At 47.0% G+C, this 14,851-nt stretch overlaps 2 protein-coding genes across 4 annotated transcripts in view; both read right to left on the bottom strand.

The window, feature by feature from the left end:
- Positions 1-2,074: 2,074 nt before the first annotated feature.
- On the bottom strand, positions 2,075-3,123 carry LOC308141836 (serotonin N-acetyltransferase-like; the record flags this gene model as incomplete). The annotated part of the gene is made up of 3 exons (XM_080512064.1): positions 2,075-2,443; positions 2,530-2,684; positions 2,967-3,123. 3 exons carry the CDS (start codon positions 3,121-3,123, stop codon positions 2,075-2,077), a joined length of 681 nt encoding a protein of 226 aa, XP_080368190.1.
- A 1,461-nt stretch (positions 3,124-4,584) lies between these two features.
- The window catches only part of LOC308141396 (myosin-10), a 59,791-nt gene continuing 49,524 nt past the window's right edge, over positions 4,585-14,851 (bottom strand). For 2 of the 3 annotated variants that reach the window (XM_080511539.1, XM_080511540.1), the window contains 26 exons: positions 14,007-14,200; positions 13,784-13,905; positions 13,515-13,584; positions 12,546-12,706; positions 12,354-12,462; positions 12,137-12,268; positions 11,845-12,051; positions 11,632-11,769; positions 11,274-11,397; positions 11,012-11,183; positions 9,889-10,101; positions 9,671-9,815; positions 9,356-9,562; positions 8,729-8,833; positions 8,489-8,641; positions 8,157-8,405; positions 7,857-8,069; positions 7,565-7,777; positions 7,324-7,485; positions 7,107-7,235; positions 6,921-7,009; positions 6,710-6,833; positions 6,426-6,634; positions 6,226-6,334; positions 5,589-5,761; positions 4,585-5,471 (listed from right to left, as the gene is read on the bottom strand). In XM_080511539.1, the coding sequence (XP_080367665.1) occupies positions 5,318-5,471; positions 5,589-5,761; positions 6,226-6,334; positions 6,426-6,634; positions 6,710-6,833; positions 6,921-7,009; positions 7,107-7,235; positions 7,324-7,485; positions 7,565-7,777; positions 7,857-8,069; positions 8,157-8,405; positions 8,489-8,641; positions 8,729-8,833; positions 9,356-9,562; positions 9,671-9,815; positions 9,889-10,101; positions 11,012-11,183; positions 11,274-11,397; positions 11,632-11,769; positions 11,845-12,051; positions 12,137-12,268; positions 12,354-12,462; positions 12,546-12,706; positions 13,515-13,584; positions 13,784-13,905; positions 14,007-14,200 (4,076 nt within the window). In that variant the 3' untranslated portion in view covers positions 4,585-5,317. The remainder of the gene's footprint in view (positions 5,472-5,588; positions 5,762-6,225; positions 6,335-6,425; positions 6,635-6,709; positions 6,834-6,920; positions 7,010-7,106; positions 7,236-7,323; positions 7,486-7,564; positions 7,778-7,856; positions 8,070-8,156; positions 8,406-8,488; positions 8,642-8,728; positions 8,834-9,355; positions 9,563-9,670; positions 9,816-9,888; positions 10,102-11,011; positions 11,184-11,273; positions 11,398-11,631; positions 11,770-11,844; positions 12,052-12,136; positions 12,269-12,353; positions 12,463-12,545; positions 12,707-13,514; positions 13,585-13,783; positions 13,906-14,006; positions 14,201-14,851) is intronic. The other variant, XM_080511541.1, reaches the window with a different exon arrangement.

The following is a 14,851-nucleotide window of genomic DNA, read 5'->3' as shown; positions in this document are numbered from 1 at the left end:
TTCTTACAGAAAATCCAAATTGAGCAGGATAGGTGAAATCATTCTCTGGGAAACTTGATGTTATATCACGTTATTAAAACTGAGCTAATAAAACTAATCATCAGTGTCAACACGGATGTTTTTTGTTATGGAGACAGAAACACATTTAGATATGAAGCCACCCAGTTCAACTTCACTGCAAACGGCAATCTGAAATAGGAAGACACCTGTAAGCTGAATAAAAAGAGGATCGAAAGCAAAACCGACCAATATTTATTATATGATGATCATCAGAGCAGATTATGTCACAGGATGTTTTGACAGCTTTTGTGGGGTAGCAAAAGTTTTAACATTGGCAAGAATGTCCTCGTGCTTTTATACTGATGACAATGTCACCATAAAGCTTTTATACTTTTAGGTTTTTCTCTGTAAAAGTGCCTTGAGATCACTGTCGGTGCTAAAAGAACAAAATTGAATTGAATAGATTAAAAAAAAACTACCAAAGTTGAATTAATCAACTGACAAACCTTCATTTAAAGCAAACTATTCCCTCCTCATATTGACCAACATGAAACATGTTCATCTTTGCTTTTCCTCCATTTCATTCAACTGGAGGAAGAAAGTGCAGTTGAAACCACAGAGCAGAGTGAAAGTTTATCTGGATGAATGTGAAAAAGGTTCTTAATCACACGTCTTTTAACGCTGAAAGGAGCAGATTTATGAGAAACAGATGTTTTCAAGTGTTTTTAACATCCTCCAGCATCATTTGATACTGATTTAATACGGCTTTTAAAAAAAAAGAAGAAAAAAGATAGTTGCTGCTGATACTAATGGATGCTGTGAGTCATTTTTGACAAGTTTGTCCTTGAGTGTCGGAGCTGCTCACCCTGGCACGTTAAGGGATTATACAGTGTCATGGATTAAAGCTCCACTGCTTCCTATCGTCTCCAGTTCATACACAGCAGAAAACAGTAAATAGTGACTACCTCTATTTATAATCTGTATTTAAGTGGATTGGGTTAAAAAAAAAAATCATGTTAAAATAAAAAAAAATACAAAATCTTTTATTGGAATTGTAGTTTTTAACAGACACAAAAGAAATGAAATCATTACATTACATAGGCTGCTATATCTAACCCGAAACCTGCAAGCGTATATGTTATTGTGAGGATGTGATGAGTAGATCCTTCTTCAAATCCCCCCCATTACTACTGCTAAAGCCCCCTAATAGAGCTGAAGGAGCTGTTATTGAGCAGCTAAGTCGCGCTCAGTGACGTCAGCGTGTGGTTGTTGGTTCTCAGCAGGAGGAAGCTTAGTGTGCAGCCACTGTTTACCACGTCTCACCTCACAATTAAAGCTCAAGACACTACTTTGCTCGTCTCGCATGAGTACAGAGAACACGTCACATTACGGAATAGTACACGTCTTATTTTATTGTCCAGAGAAACAAGAATTAAGTTTCATTCAAGGTGGATTCATGTGTTGGAATAATAAAAATGATTTGTTTTGCCTTTGGATAGATAACTTTAAAAAAAAAGAGAGAAATATAAATGTAGAACGTTTGAGGTCATTGTAAAAAAAAAAAAAAAAAAAAGCTCAACTTTAAGTCAAAGAGAATAAAGACATTTTGCAATGAAATTCCATGAACTACATGCTAACTACATTTAAAGTTTACCTGGAAATCTACAACTTTATAACATCTCTTGTACATATTTAAAAGTATGTTTCCTGCAAGATTAATAATCAAGTTTTATATACATGTCAATGTACAGTCATGAACATGAAAGACAAAAGAAATGTCTTATTGTTGGTGATTTGATATTTTCCGACTAATTCCGCCTGACTGTCACAAAGTACATATATCTGAATTATCTGTGATTCAGGGACAATTTATTGCATCAATTAAGTTCTTATACTATTAATATTACTTGTTTTAATCCTGTTTCTTTTATCAACATTTTTACAGAGCAGTTTGAAAGTAAATCAAACATATCCAAGCAAAATAAAAAAAAACAAAAAAACAAAAACCTCGAAAACTCCTGCAAACTCCGCGGGAGTTTCTTGTAGTTTCACTGAGATGAAATGAGATTAAATGTCATACGTCGACCGGCTCGTCCGTCTTGGTGAGCGGCAGAGTGAGCAGATGCTGCGGGAAGCGAATTGCCTCGCTGTTGCGGCGCATGTACGCGTGTCCGCTGATCGGGTACCACATCTCGGTGAAGGTCAGGTTGGCCACGGTGATGGCGCAGCGGCCCAGCACCTTGAAGCCCGACTTGCGGTAGAAAGGAACCAGGAAGTCTTCGCACATCAGCGTCGCCTTGCGCACGCTGGGCAGACAGCGCAGGTACTGCAGGTAGCGCCACATGATGATGGGGCCTTTGCCCTGCTGGCGGAACGTGCGGTGCACGGCCAGCACGTGGATGTGCACCGTCGAGCCGCGGGGCTTGTGGAGCGTCAGGGCATCCTGGAGCAACATTGGAATTTACAGACGGTCACACTTTACAGTCGGACACGCCGCGTTCAGTTGTTTACATGACGGGGGTTTCTTACTGCGGTCAGCCGGTCCTGGTCCCAGAGGGATCCGATAATAAAAGCCACCAGGCGGCCCTCCTCGAACCAGCCCATGGAGAGCTCCGGGCACAGCGTGAGGAAGTGGCGCACCTCATCCAGGTGAAGGGGACAGTCACCTGACACTGAGATAAACGCTGAGGAAACAAATAAAACACAGTCAGTTCGTGAGGGACAACGTTTGGCACGTGCGTAATCACGGTTTGGCTCAACTTTTACGCGCACGCCCGACGCGCACTTAAACTGGTTTTTGCTCAAATTTTTTTATAAAGACAACTAAAGTATTACATATTCTGGAAGATGTCTAAAACTGTACCGTTTTTTTTTGACTCTACAGTTGTCACAACTAGTTTTACGCGCGCGTCTTTTCACTACGGATTTGACGCTCACGCGGCGGCGGCGGCGGCTCCATCACTCACCCTCACGCTCGATTTCAAAGACGCTTATGGCATCCTGGGTGTTGAGCGGCCGCACCTCGCTGGCCGGGAGCGTGTGTCTCCTCTGGATCCCTGGAGAAACTGAAGGTGAGGGCTGCATTGGTTTGATGAAAGGCTGCGCGCCCACGACGGACATCATACGAGGATTTTTTTCACGCTGCCCTAAAAAGAAAGTGTTGCTCCTCTGTGTTCCCCCGCTGAGCAGGATCACCTCTGCCGGGGCCCTGCGAGGAGAACAGGAGGGTTTGGTGTCAGTACTTATAGGACAACCGTGACTCACCGCCTCATTTGCATGTGAATATTTGCTGCCGGTGACTGAGTGGTGGTCAGAACTGCGTGTGGCAATTTGCTGAACCCTACAATTACCCCGGGTCCATTGTTTGAGTTTGTCTGTTTAAAAACAGGCAGATTATAATGAATGACTCCCACTGACCCACGGCCTTTTCCCCCCCCACGCAGACTCCTGATCAGCTGATGTGTAACGGGTGGCACATTAATCGATGCATTCCGACATAATGAGTAAAACGAAGCGATAATCCTCGTAATAATAAAAGGAAAACATCAGCGCAGGAGCACTTACCCGAGGGTGTGGAGGTCAGTGAAGGTCCGAGCTGCTCCGCGTCTCTGCCGCTCTGCGGGGAGGCGTCTCCCCTCATTATGGAGTGATTATTACTATGAGTCACATGATGAAGGATTACAGACTTTGTTTCCACAACTCTGCGCATTAGACACGTTATCTCCCGTCCGACTGTCCACATGACCGGTTCAGACCTTCATCAGGGGGGGAAACTTCGACAAAGTTCCCGAAATTGATGCGAACAACGCATCACTACTTTACAACTTTGGATGGATTATATTGGGACCACGAGTATTGTCTTTTGGCAGCTCAGTATCACAACTCCACTTCCAAAAGGCTGGGACATTTAAATGAAAACAGGAGCCCCCCCCTCTAGAAACTGGTATATTCTGAGGGGCACCTCTAAGTTAATAAAGTAAAATTCATTCCAATTGTCAGGTCTCTTAGTCCAGATGTATTAGTCAGCATTTTTCATGGGTTTCTCCTCATTTTTGCTTTTTTCCCTTGTCAGCGTTTTTCAGTATTCTTATGTCAGATTCCCATCATTTTTAGGCTTTTATGATCATTTTGCAATATTAACTGCATTAAAGTTAAACATTGAAGAAGATTTTCTCTCTGCCATTTCTGAGAGAACGAGAGGACCCAACACTGAACCTTGAGGAACGCCACAAGAGGAGGACGCAGTGGCAGACACATATATAAACGCCACACGTATCCTTGCCAACCGCTTCTCCACTTTCTGTCCTAATGTGAATGAAACCATTGACGGGTGACGACGGGGCTCCATAGGCCTTAATTCATTTTATCACTATAATGACTGAATAACTTTCATTCCTTGATAATAGAACACTACAATTCGGAGTATTTTTGAAATACAAGTTAACGTTGTGCTGGATACGACAGCGGAAATTGCCTGTAATGATAAGAGCTGCAGTAAGAACCCCCCCCCCCCCCCCCCCCACACACCCATAAAAAAAGGAACAAAATTCAGGGCTTCACTTATCTTTCATTACATATGTAGATTTATGATTTTTTTTAATGAAAATACCTTCATGAAAATACACATAGTTCAATATATGAACAGTATATGTGGCATACATGGGTTTGAGCAGAGAAAGGCACAGAAGAAGAAAGTAAAAGGAAATACTGGTGTGATTGATGGTTGGGGTTTTTTTTGTGGGTTTTTCTTTTTCTTTTTTTGTGCAACACACCAAATAATTACAAGTCGACACCGACCTACTGTCAAAACATTAGAGCGACGTTTCGTAGCAACAAGGCAGCTTACAGTCACATTTCTATACTCGTCTTGCAAAGCAAAAACAATCCTCAGCCGAGGACCGGAAAAACACTACTCGTTCAACTCGTAGAAGTAAAACCGATTCATGTTGGGGGGGGACATACGTTATTGTTTCAGATTGCTTGGGGGAAAAAAAAAAATACTGTTTTCAATATTGCAGAATGGAAGCTTTTATAAGGGTAATGTGGTAAATACTGGCCCAGGAGACACTAACGAATCTCATCCAGACCAGAAAAGGGGCACTTATTTCTAACAGGTGTTAAAGGAGGATCTATACGTTGCTTTTGTACCGCAGCTCGACACCGACGGGTTCGGCGGCGTTCCAGTGTGTCTCAAACCGGGCGGAGGCGGCGAGCGACGGGGGGTCCAACTGCTGGTGTGTGTCTTCGGGTGGAGGGTTGGGGGTTAGAGCAACTTTCCCATTGCCGGTGTCGTGCTGCGTGTGCTTTGGGGGTTAGTCTACTCCGTCGGGGGCGCCGGCGTCTCGTTGGCGTTGTTGTCGGTGGTTTTGTTCTCCAGCTCGTCGTCGGACACGAGGTCCAGGGAGCTGCCTTCCACCTGCAGCTGGCGTCGGCCCGAGCGGCTGGAGGAGAAGCTGATGGGGCCGCCGCGCCTGCAAGGAGTCGAGAGGAGCGCAAAGCGCAGAGTCGCGCACTTTATGTCAGGGTCGGGGGCGGGATACACACACCCGCCGTCGCTTCGTGGAGATCTGTGAACGCGCGTTGGTTACCTGAGGCGGTTCTTGAGCGTGTGCACCTCCCGGCTCAGACCCTCGCTGGCCTCGGTGGCGTCGTCCAGCTCCCGCTGCAGTTTCCTGCGTGAGGCGTTGGCCCTGGTGGCCTCCTCCTCCGCCTCCTCCAGCTGGCGCTTCAGCTGCTTCATACGAGAGTTCGCTTTCTCCACCTACACACACACACACACACACAGATAAAACACAGTTGACCCGTGATCAGGCGTGACTTCAATCGGAAGAGGAGTTTTCCTTGTTTTGCCTCAGTAACTTAAAGGAAATCAACCGAAATGCCGCCTTTGTTTGGGACCATAACATTAGAAGATTCCCAAATGGTTCAGTAAATAAAAGAGGGGCTTTGAGGAGCTTATGTGTCAATGCTTGACGCGTCAGACGCATTCAAAAGAACCAGAGGAGAAACTAAATAGTGTTTTTAGATGAAATAAGGATTTCTCATTGGAAATGCGTCGGTGTCTAATTCCACTTCTCGGAAAGCAGACAAGTTGTTGTTTAAAGAAACTGTTTTGTCATCTGTTAATAAAAACAGATAACATGAACATTATTGCATATATAGACAGCTCTGAACATGACATTGATTGTAGGAGTTTATCTCATTTCAAAGTGCTTAAAAACCTACCTGCTCTTTGAACTGGTCGGCGTGGCGGCGCTCATCTTCCACCTGCATGCACACTTCTTTTAGTTTCTTCTCGGTCCGTCTCACAATTTTGTTGGCTGCCGCTCGCTCCCTTCAGAGGAAAACAAGTTCATCAAAATGGCATGAACGATGAAAGTTTTTAAACTTGAGAAACTTTTTTTTTTTTTTTCAAACCGTCTCACTTTGCCTCCTGCTCCAGCTGCTCCTCCAGCTGTGCTATCTTGGCCTCCAGGGCCGTGATGGAGGCCTTGAACCTGCTCTTCACCGACCCCTCCAGCTCGCCCAGCTTGGCGCGCAGCTCCTTGTTCTGACGCTCCAGCTGCTGCCGAGCGTTTTCGCTCTTCTGGCCCGTGCTGCGCTCCGCGCTCAGCTCCGTCGTCAGAGTGTCCACCTGACGGGAGGACGGCAACTTGGGGTGAGATTTCGCCGAGAGGAGAGAAAGACGACGGGCGAACTCGGACCGCACCTGCATCGTCGTCTTCCTGAAGCGGTCGTTTAGCAGCTCCATGTTGCCCTGCTCCTCCTCCAGCTCCTCCTCCAGCTGAGCGATTCGCGCCTCGAGCCGCCTCTTCTCGTCCAACAGAGCCGACCTGGCGCCAAGAACAAGAAACCGAAGTCACGCTTGCACTCTCGCCGTTCAAAATGCACGAATGAATCAGGGGGGGGGGGGAACTTACTTTCCAGAGGTGCTGTTCGAGATTTCGTCCTGCAGCTCGTCCCGTTCCTGCTCCGCGTGGCGCCGGCCCCTCTCCGACGCCGCCAGGTCCTGCAGAGCACACGAAGAAAAAAAAAACCAAAAACAAAAACCCATCAGTCTACATCAGAAAACCTGATATAAACTGTGTGAGAATCACAGTCCTGACCTCATGAAGCTGCATGATTTCAGCCTCCAGACTCTTGAGTTTCTTCTCGTTTTCCTTCGATATGGCAAAAATGTCGTCCCTGGACGCCCTCGCGTCTTCCAGTTCCCTCTGATAGTCCTTCATCTGAGCCTGGAGGAGACGCAGCGGAGTCGTCAGTGGAGAATCACGTGCAGAGCAGAACTCGCTCGTCTGCCACGATCAGATTTGCAGTAGGTACCTGCAACTTGCGCAGTTGTTTGATGGCTTCGTCTCGAGCCTTGTTGGCTCCTTCTATGTGACCCTCGATGTCCTTCAAGTCCATCTCCAGCTTCTTCTTGGCGGCAACGGCCAAACCCCTCTGCTTCCTCTCGTCCTCCAACTCGGCCTCCATCTCCCGCACCTTGAAAGAAAGATCGCAAGGGTTTCCTGTGAACTTCGGTTCGAGTCGGCGGATCCACCCGAAGGTCGTCCTTCCTCACCTGCTTGACCAGCGACCTCTTCTTCTCGTCGTTCTGGTCGTCCCGGCCCTGAAGGTCTCTCTCGTACTGCGCCTTCATGGCCTGCATGTTGACCTCCAGACGCAGCTTGGCGTCCTCAGTGGCCTGCAGCTCGTCCTCCAGCTCCTCCAGCTGAGTCTTCATCTCCTCCAGCTGCTGCTCCAGAGTGCGCTTGGACTTCTCCAGCTCGTGGACCTAAACGGATGTTCAAGAGGACACGATGAAGCCGGGGGAAGGAGACCCTCCGGCGGCGCCAAAGCATCGCGACGCTCACATTCTTGCCCACGTCGTCCTTGGAGCTCATCAGATCTTCCATCTCGGCCCGGAGCTGCTTGTTGACCCTCTCCAGCTCCTCTTTGGCCTCCAGAGCCTCGTCCAGCGCTCTGGTCAGAGACAGAGCTTTGGTCTCCTTCTCTCTGGCCTCGGCTTCAGCGCGGTCGCGTTCCTCAGCGTAACGACACGAGATGCTCTTCTCCTCGGCCAGCATCTGTCCAAGTCACAATCACATTCCTGTGAGTTTGAGCTGTAAATCCGACACATCTGACACAAACTTAGCTCCGTCCTGGTTTTTCACCTGGTCGAACTTCTTCTGCTTCTTCTCCAGGCTGGACACAATCTGTCTCTGGTGATCCAGGTCCACAGTCAGATCGTCCAGCTCCTGCTGCAGACGTGTTTTGGTCTTCTCCATCTTCTCGAAGGCGATTGTTTTCTCCTCCAGGCGCTGGCTCGACAGCTCAAAGTCCTTCTGCAGCCTCTTCTTGGTTTCCTCCAGGCCCTCGATGGTTCCAACGTCATCTTCAAGCTTCTTCTTGCTCTCCGACAGCTGCACTCGCACAATCAGCATCCAGTCAAACAACGCTTTCCTATTTGACCATTGTTCTCTGCGTTTCCCCCCCCGAGCGTTACCTGGGCCTGGAGGGTCAGCAGCTGCTTGTCCAGATTCTTGCGCGCCTCCTCGTCCTCCTCCTGCTGCTCCTGCAGGGCGTTCTTCTCCTCCTCCAGCTGACGAATGCGACTGCTGAGGTTCAGCTTCTGACGGGTTTCCTCCTGGAGCAGCTCCTACGTGAAAACGACAGGATGCATCGTGAGAAAAAAAAAAAAAAGATTAATGCAGGATTATATTAAAAAACTCAAGCTGCGCGGAACCTGTGAGTCCTGCAGCTGACTCTCTAATCCAGCGATGTCTTTGGCCATCTTGATGCCTTTCCTCTCTGCATCCTCCAGCGTGATCGACACACTGTCCATCTCCGCCTGGACGGAGAAAGAAACCCAAGTTGGTAAATAGTTCTCACTCATACGTATAGCACGTTTCCACCGCTTCAGCTTTAACCCTATTCACTCGAATGATTGATGGACGACCTGCTCTCGGCTACCAGCCGAGCCGTAACATCGAATCTAAGTTCATCAAGGATTCAGAGTGTTGCCGACTGACCGAGACGGATTTAACATTTCAAACAAGGATCAGTCCGAAAAGGTGCGCAACAAAATCCACGATCCACATCCTAATGAGGTGGCGCAGGAGCTGGATTATGAAGCCTCCTTCGCCAAAACTGCCTTACATTGGAAACCAGAGAGAAAGCGAAGGGCCGTCACGGGATTAATATGAATGGTTTATGGAAAAAAAAGAAGACAGATTGTACGTCAATGGCTCAATGACACCAAAAAATGGATTCAGCATTTGGGAGTCTGGAACGGGCTGATATAAACACCTGGAACCCATCAATCACGTTGCCAGTTGCCCCGTTGCCCCGTTGCCCCGTTGCCATGGCTGACCTGCAGCTTGTGCGTTCGCTCCGCCAGCTCTCCCTTCGCCCGCTCGCCCTCCGTCACTCTGGCCATGAACTCCTGCAGCTGAGCCTCCAGCTTCTTCCTCTTGTGCTCGGACTCCGTCTTGGCCTGCTGCAGACTCTTCACCTCGGTGGCCAGCTCCTTGTTGGCGCTCTCCTGGCTCTGCTTGGTCTTCTCCAGGTTGGCCTTGAACTAAAGAAAAAAAAAAAAAAGAGGAAAAAAAACCCGCTCATTAACGTCTCTCCCCCCCCGGTTGATCTGGTGACCGTGAGATTGTCCATCGTGTGACAGTCAAGTTACTCTCTTGGCTTGTTCCAGCTGCTCGGACAGCTCCTCCAGGGTGGTGCTGTGCCGCTGTCGCATGTCCTGGATCTGAGCCTCGTGGTTTCTAGTCTCGTCCTCGATGGCCTTCTTCAGCTCGGCAACCTCCTGTTCACGCTTGGTCCTGAAGCAGAGCAGACGGGACCAGTAGGACACACCCTCCGCATGACGACGAATCAGACTGGAAGCCGTGTTACCTGAGCTCCTGCTGGGCTGCGGTGGTGTCCAGGGTGTCCTCCAGTTCAGTCTTCAGGGCCTCCAGCTCTTCGCCCAGGTCCCTCTTCAGCTTCTCCGCCTTGTTTCTGGCCTGCTTCTCGGACTCCAGGTCCTCCTGCAGCTCGCCCATCTGCGCCTGCAGCTCCCGAACCTGCTTCAGGGCATTGTTCTTGTGGCTCGCCTCTTCTTCACCCCTATTAAACATTGCAGCAACCATTCAAACACAGTTTCTCTGTAATGCAACTAATGGCAAATTGATGTAATAGATGGCTGCAAAGCTCAATTTCTCTGTGATCGATCTATTTTAAAACTTTGTAGACATCATAAACTGTGTGGTAGATGTGGTTATGACGAGACTTGTACCAGATGCTCTTTTTGATGGAATCTGAGCAGATTGTGGAGACGGGCCTTGGCTCAGGGCCCCTCGGAGCTTCATTCATTCATTCAGTGTCTCCCATTTAAAGTAACAGCATCTTTCTCTTATTTTTCAGGCCAGATACCTCTCTAGAGCCTTAACAACCTGATACACCATTAATGGTGATTAGAAAACGTTGCATTTCCTGAATAAAATGCATGTGTGAATGGTGAGGCTAAAAAAAACAAAACTGTAATGCTTAAGAAGCTGAAAAAAAAGTTGAATGACTAAAAGTACTTCTAATAATTAGAAAATATCAATAAAGTTCCAGTAATAATAATAATAAACTAAAATTAAAGTAGCAGTGATAGTGACAACTGTATCAATGAAATACCAGTAATAGTTAAAACAGTACAATGGTAAAAGTTTGAATATTTCAAAAATGTATAAGGGATGTGAAAAAGTTAAAAGATATACTTGTGAAAAAAAGGTAAATAAGTTGAATGTTTTAAAACTTCAATTAGTTTGTGAAATATACGCAGTTACACAATACTTCCACCAGGTGGCAGCAGAGGCAGCGTTTCCTCCTGCAGCATGACTTCACATTCACAACATGTGTACAAACCATGCAGTGACTCAGTGATGAGAATCAGCAGATAAATCGAACTATGTTTATATATATAAAACACGTAACCTCACTGATTCACAGCTGTTTGGAGAGCCTGACAAAATGAACATGTTGTTCCTACCTGCTCTGCATCATCTGCTGCTCCTCTTCCTTCTTCCCCAGCTGAACCTTGAACTCCTCCGTCTGTGACTGCAGCTCGCCGATCTGCTCCTGGAAGTCGGAGATCTCTCCCTCCAGCTTCCTCTTGGCTTTCTCCAGCTCCTGCCGCGTCTTCTCCTCTTTCTTCAGTCGCTCTGAAAAGACGACGGAACGGAGACGTCGTGTCAGAGGAGACATTTTTTTCTTTCACGGAGCGCGAGGCAAATGTCTGCCGGGGGCCCGACCTTCCAGGTCGGTCAGCATCATCTCCTGCTTGTTCTTGACTTTCCCCAAGCTCTTGGCCTTTTCTTCTTCCTCGGCGAGCGTCGAGGTCACCTCGCCGATTCTGTCCTCCATCAGCTTCTTTTCCTGTACGTGGCAGAGAAACGCAGCTCATCCATCCATCCAAGTTTCCCAGCAGTTGTCACATAATGTAACTTCTGGACTGTGATATCTCGAAGGTTCCACAATGACCAGAAAGTAGAGAAACTGAGCTTTTTATCCATCATGAGGCTCCATCAGGCCTGCAGACGAGATTTACCATTTATGACACGTGTCTAATAACAAATAAATCCAGACGACGAAGGGGGCTCCACAAACCACCTTTTGAAACTTCAAGTTCTGGTCCTCGAGCAGCAAAATGTCCTCTTCGAACTTCTTCATCTTGGCTTCAGCCGTTACTTTTTCCAGCTGCAGCTTCTGCCTCGCAGCTTCTTCCTCATCCAGCTGTTCCTCAAGGTCCTGCGGACACAACATCGGCGTTTGTACCGTGAACGTCGGGGAACGGGGAACCACACGCTCCCGACGGGGACGGACCTGGACGTGAGCCTGGATCTTCTTCTTCTCGTTCTGCAGGCCCTGGGTGCGCTCCTCTTCCTCCTCCAGCCTGGACTCCAGGTCGTGCAGGATCTCCTCCAGCTCCTGCTTCTTGGAGGCCAGGCGGGCCCTCATCTCCTCGGCCTCCGCGAACAGCTCCGTCTCCGCCTGCAGCTGCTCGGCCAGGATGCTCTTCTCCTCCATCATCTGCACACAAGGTGAGGATGATGATGATGATGATGATGACGACGACGACGATGACGGGCGCTGGAACCTCCTGCCGTGAACCAACCTGCTGATGCTTCTTCTCCATCTCCACCAGCTCTCCTTCCACCTTCATCTGCTTCTCCTTCACTTTGACCAGCTCCTCGTCCTTCGCCAGCATCTCCTCCTCCTGCCTGGTCACCTGCAGCAGAGGCTTCACCTGCGGGAGGGAACGACACCGAGCTCAACACCTGGACGGCGCCAGCGTGTGGCTGGAGGAGCCGTGCATCCGGATGGACCTGCACCTTGGTGAAGAGTCGCCACCACTGCCAGTGACGCAGCTTCAAGTAGGCGGCGCAGTTCCTTTGGAGGACCTTCAGAGCGCTGAGCTGCTGCTGCTTCTTAGCGAAGGCCCTACAGCCAAGAAGAAGAAGAAGAGGAAGAAGGTGGTCATCAGGTATGTGGGGAACGACTCCCAGCGGCGAGCCGAGCCTCACTTGCGGGCCAGGTATCCTCGACAGACGGCCTGGAAGTAGATGATGATGTCTGTGATCTTCAGGTCTCGCTCCTCCTCCAGGTGGGCCAGGACTCCGGCCCTGAGGAAGATCTTGCTCTGACCAATACGGAAGAGGTTCCCATCCAACTCCAGGGCCTGAATCTGCAACGAGCAAGAAGCACAAGGGTCACGTGATATATTAGAACGTTGAGAAAATTGTGCAGGGAACAACCCAGCTCAAGTTTACTCTCAAGTGATTTGCAATCGATTCCCAAACTGTGTTTTGTTTTAATTCTTATTTTACTTTTGTTATTGCTGTAGTCTTCATCACATTTTAAGCTGTTTTTGAAGGTATTACATTAATTAACATATTATTATTCATGATTTAAACTTGAATATGAAACAAACAAAATTGTATTTATCTGAAATTATCATTATTATTGTTGTTATTTAATTTCTGTTGGTATTGTGCACATGTACATGAGAATCATGTCTGTTTTTGTAAAAATCTTCATATATCCATTTTTGTTTTGCCTGGATGAGATTTTAGAGGATTTTTTTTGTGTATTTTTATACTTTTCCTCAAAATATAATAAACATTTATCACAAAAAAGAAACACAAACTCTGTAAAAAAGTACATTTTGATGCAATTTTATGTTGTTTTTTTGCACTATTTTAAACTTCTATACATTTTATTATACAAAAACAATGTTATTGTTAAAGAACAAAAAAAGCCAGTAGTGATATAAAACAATCGCAGAATAGAACGGCCTTTTATTTTAACCACTATTAAATCTAATCAAAATGTTTTTCTTAACTTCGGGGATTCAGGATTTTTGTATATCCTCTGTTTGACCTCTTGTTAAAACAATGAGTGAAAGTGACTTAGATTTCATTAATAATTACAATCAGTTTCACCGATTATTATCTTGTTGTAACTTGAGCTAGCGATGAAGGTTTGCTCCTCACCATCCTCTCACAGGCCTGCTTCCCGTCCATGAAGCCCTTTGGAATGGCGTTCGGGGTGAGGATCTCATATCTAAACACAGAATTTTTGATTCTTTCACAATAAAACAGAAAGTGGCAGGGGGGTAGAAATAATAATAATAATAATAATATAAAAAAACAAGATAAATTGTTGATATTTCATTGACAAAGAATTGGAGATTATTGGTCAACGTCTTAAACCCTTGAACCGTTGACGGTACAGTCGAAAGGTATTGACGGTGATGCGCCACCTCTGTCTGAACTCCTGGAAGACGATGCGGTTGGGGAACCCCTGCCTGCAGATCCGCATCCCCTCCAGAACCCCGTTGCACCTCAGCTGGTCCAGAACCAGGTGAGGGTTCAGTTTCCCGGCCTGAGGACGACGACGAAGAAGAAGAACAATTAACTCCACCGTCCCATCGGTCGAGAAACGTCCGGGGGCGTCGGCGGCGGTCGAGGACGTCGGACACTCGCCCTCTTCTCGTGGTTGGGGATGATGCAGCGGACGAAGTTGGGGTTGGTGTTCCTCAGCGTGGCCATGAGTTTAGACAGCTGCTCCTTGTACAGCTGTCCCACCGTACGAAACATGCCCTTCTTGGTCTTGTAGGCGGCGCCGAACGCCGTCTCGTTCATCCCCGCCACCTGGTCCAGGCCCACGATCCGGTCAACTGTGGCGAGAAATCAAGTTGCATCGACTGCGTCAGGAAAAAACCCAACAAAAAACTTAAAAAAATAAAAAAAATTAAAAAATGTGTATAGATTAAACATCGATGCAGCCGATGAAGGTCGAGACGAGTTCAGCCGAGCAGAATCGGATTATTTTCCTGCTTTTTGTGATTAAACAGCAGAGACTCCAGATGTGACTGAATCAGCAGCTGCTTTCATTCTACAGGTGACAAAAAAAAAAAAAACTTTGTACAGAACTTATTGTGAGTTTGTGAAAGATTTGCGAGGATGTTTCAAGTCAGTAATGACAAATTGTTATTATTATGTTTGCTGGAAGCAGTCTGCCCGTCGTTAACTTACTAAATACTTTAGGTTTGCATTCGTCTCGCTGTAATATCAGAAAATATCAGACAAAAGCAGTGTTTCTGGACGCCATAATGACAGGGTGAGCAAAGTTTTCACGTCACCATTTAACGAATTCATGTATTTAAATCAAACCGGCATGAATGAGTGATGAACAAGCTGATCTTTATACTCTCATGTGTCTTCATAAGGCTCCTGTGTTTTCCTTCACAAAGGTTAGGCACATTTTTTTAAAGTTATTTTTTCCCAGTAATTAAAAAGAGCACATTTTTTGTTCTCGCATTTTGAAT

The sequence above is a fragment of the Blennius ocellaris genome, assembly GCF_963422515.1.
Source record: "Blennius ocellaris genome assembly, chromosome: 16".
Classification (NCBI taxonomy): domain Eukaryota; kingdom Metazoa; phylum Chordata; class Actinopteri; order Blenniiformes; family Blenniidae; genus Blennius; species Blennius ocellaris.
The sequence above is the reverse complement of the archived record's forward strand: the minus strand, read 5'-3'. Positions and strand labels throughout refer to the sequence as shown.